General features: G+C 58.6%; 1 protein-coding gene across 1 annotated transcript in view; it reads right to left on the minus strand.

Moving 5' to 3' along the window:
• LOC144279003 (immunoglobulin superfamily member 1-like) overlaps window positions 1-10586 on the minus strand; it is a 143638-nt gene extending 133052 nt beyond the window's left edge. Inside the window, 5 exon segments of the mRNA XM_077840415.1 lie at window positions 6598-6648; window positions 6651-6887; window positions 7477-7761; window positions 9788-10078; window positions 10544-10586. Coding sequence (XP_077696541.1) covers window positions 6598-6648; window positions 6651-6887; window positions 7477-7761; window positions 9788-10078; window positions 10544-10553 — 874 coding nt within the window. The 5' untranslated portion in view covers window positions 10554-10586.
• Window positions 10587-10833: the final 247 nt, after the last annotated feature.

Raw genomic sequence — 10833 nt, forward strand, 5'->3', positions numbered from 1 at the left:
GCGTGTTCCCCAGCTGCATACACTTTGGCAGTACAGATGTATAGACAATATTCCTAACTTTAGATACAAAATGATCCATGCATACAAATGGGATAATCCTAGTCACTAAATCATCACCTTTCCCATGATACCTCACAAGACCCATCTTTGCATGAAACACATCTTAGTTATGCTATAAGCATATTATAACAATGTTTCTATGAAGAATATGGGGTGTAGAGTTATAGGGTCGCCAGCCGGGAGGGACCCAGGGACCTTCTAATGCCCCCACAGGGACCCTGCCCCCAAGCTGGAGGAGACACTGTTATGGATTATGTGGCCAGGCCCCTGGAGAGGGACGTGACACAGGCTTTGTTTATATGCCACTGGCTAGCGGCAGGAGAAAGCTGGGGACCAGGAAGGTTTGATTCTGTTCTGGGCTCTGGGCAGGGGAGTGGGGTCTAGTGGTTAGAGGAGGGGGCTGGGAGCCAGGACTCCTCTTGTAACTGCTAAGAACTGAGCCCCTTCTGTTTGCAAGCCCGGGCTTCATGGGGACCAGCATGCCCTTGGCTGGAGCCGGTGACAAAACAAACGGCCCGTTCTCCCCTGCAACCCGCCGGGCTGGGCAGACACCCTCCCACTGGCCGGACCCGGCTGTGACTCCCGAGCTGGGCCTCCCGGTCACCAGGTCACCAGTCGCTGGGGTCTCCAATCTCCAGGCCATTGGCCGGGGTCCCAAGTTCCTTCGCGGGTCCCCTGTACCAACCATCTCCTTCTCCCATCACCTCGTGAAACCAGGGAAACTGAGTCCCACCCCCGCTGCATGCAAACCATTGGCAAAACCAAGAAAATCTCCCATAGGAAACAAGGGAAAACAAGTTTCAGAGTAAAGGAGTACTTGTGGCACCTTAGAGACTAACCAATTTATTTGAGCATAAGCTTTTGTGAGCTACAGCTCACTTCATCGGATGCATACTGTGGAAAATACAGAAGATGTTTGTTTTTATACACACAAATCAAGAAAAAATGGGTGTTTATCACTACAAAAGGTTTTCTCTCCCCCCACTCCACTCTCCTGCTGGAAATAGCTTATGTAAAGTGATCACTCTCCTTACAATGTGTATGATAATCAAGGTGGGCCATTTCTAGCACAAATCCAGAGTTTAACAAGAACGTCTGAGGAGGGGGGCGTGGGGGTTAGGAAAACAAGGGGAAATAGGTTACCTTGCATAATGACTTAGCCACTCCCAGTCTCTATTCAAGCCTAAGTTAATTGTATCCAATTTGCAAATGAATTCCAATTCAGCAGTCTCTCGCTGGAGTCTGGATTTGAAGTTTTTCTGTTGTAATATCGCAACTTTCATGTCTGTAATCGCGTGACCAGAGAGATTGAAGTGTTCTCCGACTGGTTTATGAATGTTATAATTCTTGACATCTGATTTGTGTCCATTTATTCTTTTACGTAGAGACTGTCCAGTTTGACCAATGTACATGGCAGAGGGGCATTGCTGGCACATGATGGCATATATCACATTGGTGGATGTGCAGGTGAACGAGCCTCTGATAGTGTGGCTGATGTGATTAGGCCCTGTGATGGTGTCCCCTGAATAGATATGTGGGCACAGTTGGCAACGGGCTTTGTTGCAAGGCTACGTTCCTGGGTTAGTGGTTCTGTTGTGTGGTGTGTGGTTGCTGGTGAGTATTTGCTTCAGGTTGGGGGGCTATCTGTAGGCAAGGACTGGCCTGTCTCCCAAGATTTGTGAGAGTGTTGGGTCGTCCTTCAGGATAGGTTGTAGATCCTTGATAATGCGTTGGAGGGGTTTTAGTTGGGGGCTGAAGGTGACGGCTAGTGGCGTTCTGTTATTTTCTTTGTTGGGCCTGTCCTGTAGTAGGTGACTTCTGGGAATTCTTCTGGCTCTGTCAATCTGTTTCTTCACTTCCACAGGTGGGTCTTGTAGTTGTAAGAATGCTTGATAGAGATCTTGTAGGTGTTTGTCTCTGTCTGAGGGGCTGGAGCAAATGCGGTTGTATCGCAGAGCTTGGCTGTAGACGATGGATCGTGTGGTGTGGTCAGGGTGAAAGCTGGAGGCATGTAGGTAGGAATAGCGGTCAGTAGGTTTCCGGTATAGGGTGGTGTTTATGCGACCATCGTTTATTAGCACGGTAGTGTCCAGGAAGTGGATCTCTTGTGTGGACTGGACCAGGCTGAGGTTGATGGTGGGGTGGAAATTGGGGGGAGGAATAGCTCAGTGGTTTGAGCATTGGCCTGCTAAACCCAGGGTTATGAGTTCAATCCTTGAGGGGGCCATTTAGGGATCTGGGGCAAAAATTGGGGATTGGTCCTGCTTCAAGCAGGGGGTTGGACTAGTTGACCTCCTGAGGTCCCTTCCAACCCTAACCTTCTATGATTCTATGAATTGTTGAAATCATGGTGGAATTCCTCAAGGGCTTCTTTTCCATGGGTCCAGATGATGAAGATGTCATCAATATAGCGCAAGTAGAGTAGGGGCGTTAGAACTCCCCCACTTTGTCACACCGCCCCCTCGCCTCCTGCAGCGCTCCCAGAGTGGCCATGCTGCCCCCTGGCTCAGACGGCCAATGACTCAGCCGGGGGGGGGGGAATAATCCTGCCCCCCTGGGCTGCCTAGAGGGGCAAGGAGAGGGGGAGGGGTAAATGTGGCGTGGGGAGTCATTTTGGGGCAGGGACTGTGGGGCAGGGAGGGTGTGCGGGGGGAAACTGAGGACTTGGAGACAGAAAGGAAAATGGGGGACCCTGGGGCTAAGGGGGCTGGAGATGAGGGGGGGGGTGGGGGCCACTGAGAGGGGAGGTTGCTGGGGGTAGAAGTGGCAGCCCAGGGGGCACTTGGGTGCGCTGGCTCCCCCCTCCCTCCTCTGACCCCCCAACAACCCTGCCCCCCAGCTATTACCTTCTGGGAGGAGCCTGTCTCCCCTCAAACTCCTGTCCCCCATCCAGCCCCTCTGCCCTTAACCCCCTCCCGACATGCCCAATCTACTCCCCTCAAACTCCTGGCTCCCCCCAGCTGACTCCCCCCAAACACCTGCAATGGGGGCCCCCAGTGGGTCCTGTTGTGTTCATGGAGACACAATAAAGGGCCCGAGGTGCGAACACACCCCAGCCCCTGCCCCACACTGAACAGGGTTAAACACGGGTCGGGGGCGGGGTCCAGATCCCGCAGCCTGCTCAGCCCCACGGCAAACCCCCAGTGACCCCTGGGACCGGCTGTGACAGACCCAGCAGAGGAGGAACCAGGGAGCCGTGGCAGGCGCCGTGTGAAACAAGGGGTTTGTTCCGGCCCCGGCCCCGTTCTCTGGAGCGAGTCTCTAGCCGGAAAATCCCCCGGGTTTGGGCGTCTCCCCACTGGCCCCGGAGACGCTAGCGACTGTCCTGGGGGGCAGAGGAGCCGGCGGAGCTGGGCTGGAGCTGGCATCGCCGCGGCTGCTGTGAAAGTCCAACCCCGTTTCCTCCCGGGTTGGGGGTTCAGCCGGGGGAGGGGCGATGGCATCGGGGTCCCTCTCTCCGGCCGCTCTGCTCAGGACGTCTCCGCGGAGCAGGGTCCGGGGGGCCCGGGGGGCCCAGGAGACGGGGGGTGGCAACCGGGAGGGCGAAGCGAGTCTCTTTCTTTAAGGCCCCAAAGGGAGGTGGGCGGCACAGCCCGTCCCCGCAATATTTTATCCACCAATGAGGCCTCGTTTCTGACACCCCAACTTTGGGTCACAGATTTCTGCTCCCCCATTTCTCCTGTGTCCCAGGCAGGCCCCAGCCCGGCCCGTGGGGTCCGTCCGGCGGCCAGTCAGGTTGGACGAATCCCGTCCTCGTGTCTCGCCGACTTTCCCCCCAACGTTCATTCGTCCAGGTTCTCGTGAGGCTGCCGGAACTTCTCACTCGCCTTCGGCTGAACCCACCACGGGGGGCACATTGGGAGGCTCCGGTATCACAGCCCCCCCTGGGGTGGGGAGATTTGGGGGGCAGGGGAGAGGGAAGCTCTGGGGGTTTGTACAATAGAAATGCAGGGCGGGGAAGGTCTAGGGAGAAAGGGGGAGAGAAAAGGGGCTGGGGGACCCCGCTGCAGAGAAAGGAGCGGGACGGACACCTGGGGGGCAGTCCGTGCGGTTATTCTAGTGCCAGGGTCAGACGCAACGTCCCCCCTCCCCACTGACAGCCCCAGGCAGAGACCGGCCCGGCTGGGCCAGCGAGTGAGACCCCAACGCCCTCCAGGGGCTGCTCCGTGGGGAGCCCGATGCGCCCAGCCCTGAGGCAGCTCCTCTCGCTGGTGCCGCAGGGGCTGGTGCTCGCAGGCCCAGAAGTCCGGGGTTCAATCCTGGGGGGCAGCAGTCGGGTGGGGAGCAGTCTCGGGGGGACTCTCGAGCCAGGGGGCTTGGGGGCAGGGGGTTTGTGCCGGTGTCTAAGCCCCCCAAGGGGGAGCAGCTCGTCCCCCGGGGAGATTCTCTTCTCCGCACGGCTGGATCCGGGCTCCTGGGGGCACAGAGCGACAGCAGATTAGAGGGGCCCTGTGCCACCCAGCCCCTGGGGGGAGCAAGGGGCACAGAACAGGAGGTCACCTCACCTAGGGCGCCCCACTTGGGCGGCTGTAATAGGCCTCAGCCAGGATCAGCCCCAGGATGAGCAGGACCACGGCGCCCAGCCCCAGGCGGGTGATGTTGGCGTGGGTGAAATCCAGGCGCCCCGGGGGGGCTTCTGCGGGGGGAAGGGGAGAGTCACTCAGAGGCTCAGACGGGGAGATCAGCAGCTGGTGCTGCCCCAGGAGCAGAGCCCCCAACTCTCCTGTCTGGCAGGTCCAGCCCAGCCCCCCTCTGGGGGTCTCCCAGGGGCCGTGGCTCTGGGGCCTCCCTGGGGCCGGACCCCACAGGGGAGGCCGTCCTGCTGCCCCGGGGGGCCTGAGCCTCAGCTTCTCCGGTGAAGGGGGCACCCCCCACCTGGCACCCCTGTAGTGCCCCTCTGTCCACCCCCACAGGTACCTCTGTCCAGGCCTGTCTGCTGTGCAGTGAGCCCATCCCCGGGGTATCTCGACTGCTGACACACACAGCCAGGCAGTGCATGTGGGGGGAGGCTGGGACATCGCCCGCTGTCCCCCATGTCCCGGCAGTGCCCAGGGCCCAGCCAAAGGCAGCAGAACATTTATTGGGGGGCAGGCCAGGGATCCCCTGAGAACCCAGTGCGGGAAGGGCAAGGAGAGGGAATCCTGGGTAATGGTCACCCCTATTGCCAGGGGGACATCATAGGGCCTAGGGAAGGGGGTTACAGCCCCAGCCCCCCTGCACTCAGCAGAGCCCAGCACCCCAGACTCTGCCCCAACCCTGGGATCCCCCACAGCTTCCTGGCAGCTACCTGCAGGGCAGGAGGCTTTGGGGGAGCTGGGGGCCTGGCAATGGGGGAGGGGCAGTGGGGGCTCTCTCCATCCCCCCCATGTCAATTAGCACCTCCCTGTGGTGTCTGGGCCCCACCCACCCAGCTTCACTGCCCCAGCCCCAGCCCCCGGGCACCGCAAGCCTGTTTCCAGGGCTGGTTCGATGGTGATTTCCCCCCAGCCCCGGGACCTGGCCCCACACTGCCTGGGTGGGTGGGAGTCGGCTCCACTCCTGGCTGGGTCGGGTCGGTTCCCCCTGCGGGACTAGAACCAGCATCTGTCGGGGTAGGGGGAGGGGATGAAACAGCAATTTAGGGATCACCCCACCCCCAACTCAGCCTCAGTCATCACCATCAGTCCCGGCAGGGGGAGGGGGATTTTAGTGGCTGGAGAGTGGGGACCCCCCCTTCCCTCGCTGTATCAAACCGGCAGGCTCTAATTCCGACAGCCCAGACTTGCTCGGAGATCATCCGTGGGGGCTGGGAACCACACAGGATTCATCATTTCAGGTCCCATCAACCCGTCTTTCCCAAGGACCCATATTCCCACCAACCCGTGGCCGTCACCCTCTATGTAGAAGAATTGAACCCATCAGTTCTGTCCGCAGGGACCATCCTCCTCCAAACAGCCCGACTGGCCCCGTGGGCATCGGAGCGGGGAGCCCTGTTCCCTGGGGGGTGAATTGCTCCATTTCTCCCACTCACCTTCTCCCTCCGGCTCCGTCATGGGGGGATCCGGCTGCTGGGGCCCAGCTGGGTCGGTTCCCTCTGTGGGATGAGAACAAGCATCTGCTGGGATGGGGGGGGATGGAACCGAGAACCCAGGCCCGGGGGGCGGGGAAGCCGCGGAAACAGAGACACTGCTTCGCCCATGACCTGGCTTTTGTTACGGCTTTAATTGTCCGGGCGGATAGGGAGCAAATTCAGCACTGGGGCCAGTGCTGGCTGGGCAGCCCCAGGGCCCCCCACTCCTCTGTGCATCCCCAGAGCAGGAGCAGTTGACCCTGGGAAAGGCTCCCCTACTTTGCAGCTCCCCCTGGGGGCAGGGATCCCCCCCTCCCTCAGCCCTGAACCTCCAGCAGCTGCTGCTCTCCCCTGGCTGGGAAACCCCCACAGTGGGTCCCAGGGCTCACGGCAGAACCTGGCTCTGAGCCTCCCATCCACACAGAGACCCCCACAGAGGCTGGCTGGGTGTGGGGCTGGGAGCGGGGACGCTGAGCTAGGCCCCTCACCTGCTACCACCAGCTCCACGGGGTCCTGGGCTGCGACCAGACGGGTAGGTCTGATTTGGAGTAATAATAGCAGTGGTAATTCCCCCCATGTCTCCGGCTCACATTGTGAATGGGAAACTCAGCCACGTTCCCGGCCGGCTCCATGTCCTGCAGCGCAGTTCGGTTTCCAACTTTGTGCAGAAGGAACCTCATGTTCTGGTGCGAACCCTGACACCGGACGGTCACGGCTCCCCCCAGGGCGACCCCCCCAGTGGGGCGCAGGGAGATGGAGGGTTTGGGGTATCTGAGCTCTGCAATGAGAAGGAGACAGGCCGTGAGACAGACCCCGGTACAGTCACTGCGCCCCGTCCTTGCCACACGGTCCCAGAGATGGGACCCCTGGGAAAAAACCAAGCCAAAGGAATCTCTCTGAGATCCCAGAGATTCCTGGGAGCTATGCCCAAAACTGCCTAAAATCCAGAGCACCCCTCTGTACCCCAGTCTGGGAGCCAGGATTCTTGGGTTCTGTCCCCAGCCCCAGTGGGGTCTAGTGTTTCGATCGGGAGGGGGCTGGGAGTCAGAGGTGCTGAATGTGACACAGACAAAGACAAAAGGTGAAGAAGGTTAATTATCCCCCATTCTTACAAGGGGAAATGGAGGCACAGGCAGGTTCAGTGACACCCCAAGGTCACCTGGGGGCAGGGATTCCCCCTCCCTCATCCTCCTAGCTCCAGTGGCTGGGAAACCCCCCAGTGACTCTGTCCCAGCTCCCCGGCCAGGCATCCCCTCTGCTGGGCTCAGGGTAGAGCCTGGCTCTGAGGGTCTCATTGGCCCAGAGACCCCCTGTGGGTCTGGCTGGGTGTGGGTCTGGGAGTGGGGATGCCAAGCCAGATCTCTCACCTGCTACAACAATCTGCACGTAATCACTAGGATCCGAACAGTTGGGTGGCCCCGATCTGGAGCGAGATCGGCAGCTGTAGACCCCTGAGTCTTCCCACCTGGCACTGGGGATGGTGAATTCACCCCCGTCCCCAGCAACATCCAGCTTCCGGATTTGGACTCCATCTTTACACAGCAGTAACCTCCTGGCCTTGCACCGACACTGACAGTGGATGGTGACGGCTTGCCCCAGGGCAATCACCCCTCTGGGGCTGACGGAGATGGAGGGTCTGGGCTCAGGGAGCTCTGCATTCACACACAAACAGGAGTGAGATGGGGAGACACAAACCCCACCCTGTGTGTCTATAACCTGCCCTTAGCGCCCAGCCCCAGGGACAGCGCCAGGGCTAACAGACACCTCACTGCATCGACAGTCTGTTTTTCCCAGGGCAATTCTGTGCATCTGTGGACATGCTAGGGTTGCCAATTTTGGTTGGCTGTGTTCCTGGAGATTTCATCACATGACTTAATCTTGAATTAAAGGTTAATCTTTAATTCCGGCAAACTCCAGGCCAATCCTGGAGGGTTGGCAACCCTAGGATGTGCAGAATTCATCCGTCTCCACATCATTTTGTTTTTCCCCGCAGAAAATACAGTCTGCCCCAGACGTGCTGCAGTTCCGCCCTTTGCCCACCAGAGGCCGCTGTGTCGCCAGCGCTGCCAACAGCATGAACACAGCCCGCTGTTCTGGCGCCACAGCGGCCCCTGGTGGGCAGAGGCGGAACTGCAGCACTTCTGGGGCAGAATGTATTTTCTATGGGGAAAGGTTTCAGAGTAACAGCCGTGTTAGTCTGTATTCGCAAAAAGAAAAGGAGTCCTTGTGGCACCTTAGAGACTAACCAATTTATTTGAGCATGAGCTTTCGTGAGCTACAGCTCACTTCATCAGATGCATACCGTGGAAACTGCAGCAGACTGTATATATACACAGAGAAAACCTGGATTTGTGCTGGAAATGGCCTAACCTGATGCTCACTTTAGATAAGCTATTACCAGCAGGACAGTGGGGTGGGAGGAGGTATTGTTTCATATTCTCTGTCTATATATAAAGTCTGCTGCAGTTTCCACGGTATGCATCTGATGAAGTGAGCTGTAGCTCAGGAAAGCTCATGCTCAAATAAATTGGTTAGTCTCTAAGGTGCCACAAGGACTCCTTTTCTCTATGGGGAAAAATATTCTGTGCCTGCCCGGGGCTGCAGAACCCCCCAGGAGGAGAAGTTCATCACAGCACCTGCCCGCAGAGCCAGGTTAGGGCAGAGAGGGGCACCCAGGGCTGCTGGGGGGGGTCACATACTGGGACTCAGGAGCTAGTGGGGTGACAGCGTTGAGTCTGGGGATGGGGGAGAGGGCTGCAGGGACACATGGGGACAGGGGTTGCGGGGACAGGGGCTGATGTGCCTGACTGAATGGGAGAGGCTTGAGGCCAGCCAGGGTCTGCATGGGGGAGGCTTCCCAGCTCCCTAACAATCCCCACCCCCCTAAAAAAACCAAACCTTCTCCCACCCACACCCAACCCTTTCCAGATTCACTCCTAGGCTCCTTCCCTCTCCCTCAGCTCCGCCATTACCCCTGACTCTCCCAGGCCTTTGCACGGCTTCTGGCAGGTGCAGGAAATACAGTTCTGTCGTGTGATTTAAATGAATAACTCAAAGTTCTGTGTTAATGTGCCTTGTGAGGACACTATTTGTCAAAAACAATTACCAGAATCCTTTTTTTTTTTTCGGTCTGTGTTGTGACAGACACACTCGCTGACAGCTCTTTTGAAATAACTGACCAAAATAATTGAAACTGGCAGGATTATATTGTGTTATTTTGACAAATCAAATATGCAGCATTTCAGTGGATTTTCAAATATTGTGTGCAGAATTTTTAATTTTTTGGTGCAGAATTCCACCAGGAGTGTACAGTTGTCCAGGCTGGTGGGAAGTGAATTCAGTACTGGGAACGGTGCTGGCTGGACATCCCCTGGGCCCCGACTTCTCTGTGCATCCCCAGAGCGTGGCCAGCCGGGGGGAGCATCCCCCTGGGAAAGGCCCCCTGCTCTGCAGCTTCCCCTGGGGGCAGGGATCCCCCCTCCCTCAGCCCCAAATCTCCAGTGGCTGCTGCTCTTCCCGGGCTGGGGAAATCCCCAGTGACTCTGTCCCCACTCCCCGGCCAGGCCTCTGCTGGGCCTAATGCAGAGACAGGCTCTGAGCATCTCACCAGGGCAAGACTCCCTGAGGGTCTGGCTGGGTGTGGGGCTGGGAGCGGGGATGCTGAGTCAGGCCCCTCACCTGCTACCACCAGCTCCACGGGGTCACTGGGCTCCGACCAGACGGATGGGTCTGATTTGGTGCAATATCGGCAGCTGTAGGTCCCTGCGTCTCTCTGGCTCACGTTGCGAATGGAAAACTCGGCCATGTCCCCAGCCGGCTCCACGCCCTGTAGCGTGTTCGGGTTTCCAACTTTGTACAGAAGGAACCTCACGTTCTGGTGCCAACCCCGACACTGGATGGTCACGGCTCCCCCCAGGGCGACCCCCACGCTGGGGCGCAGGGAGATGGCGGGTTTGGGGTAGTAGGTCTCTGCAGAGAGAAGGAGACAGGCCGTGAGACAGACCCCGGCACAGTCACTGCGCCCCGTCCTCCCTGCATGGTCCCAGAGACGGGGTTCCTGGGGGAAAACCCAGCCAGAGGAACCTCTCCAAGATCCCAGAGATTCCTGGGAGCTACACCCAAAACTTCCCTAGGATCTAAACCAAGAGCATCCCCTCTGTACCCGTCTATCTACTTAATGGGCCCCCCACCCCAGTGTCCCCCCTCCCCATCCCCGTCCCTCCCATGGGCCCATCTAGCCAGTATCTCCCCTAGGATGAGTACACAGCAGCCAACAGTAGCTGCTGCATCTCTGGGCATCTCTGGGCATCTCCATCTGCTGGGCCCAGGGCTCAGGGCGAAGCCTGGCTCTGAACGTCCCATCATGGTGGACACTCACCGAGGGTCTGACTGGGTGTGGGGCTGGGAGCAGGGTCGCCGAGCCGGGCCCCTCACCTGCAACCATGATCCGCACGATGTCACTGGCATACGACCAGTTGGGCGGCTCCCACATGGCATGGGATCGGCAGCTGTAGGCCCCTGCATCTTCCCACCTGGCGCTGGGGATGGTGAATTCGTCCCCATCGGCAGACAGGTCCCAGATTTCGATTCCATCTTTATCCAGAAATAACCTCCTGCCCCAACACCAACACTGACAGTGGATGGTGACGGCTGCCCCCGGGGCGATCACCCCGCTGGGGCAGACGGAGATGGAGGGTCTGGACCAAAGGAATGCTGCGTTCACA

Source organism: Eretmochelys imbricata, chromosome 23 (assembly GCF_965152235.1).
Source record: "Eretmochelys imbricata isolate rEreImb1 chromosome 23, rEreImb1.hap1, whole genome shotgun sequence".
Taxonomy (NCBI): Eukaryota; Metazoa; Chordata; order Testudines; family Cheloniidae; genus Eretmochelys; species Eretmochelys imbricata.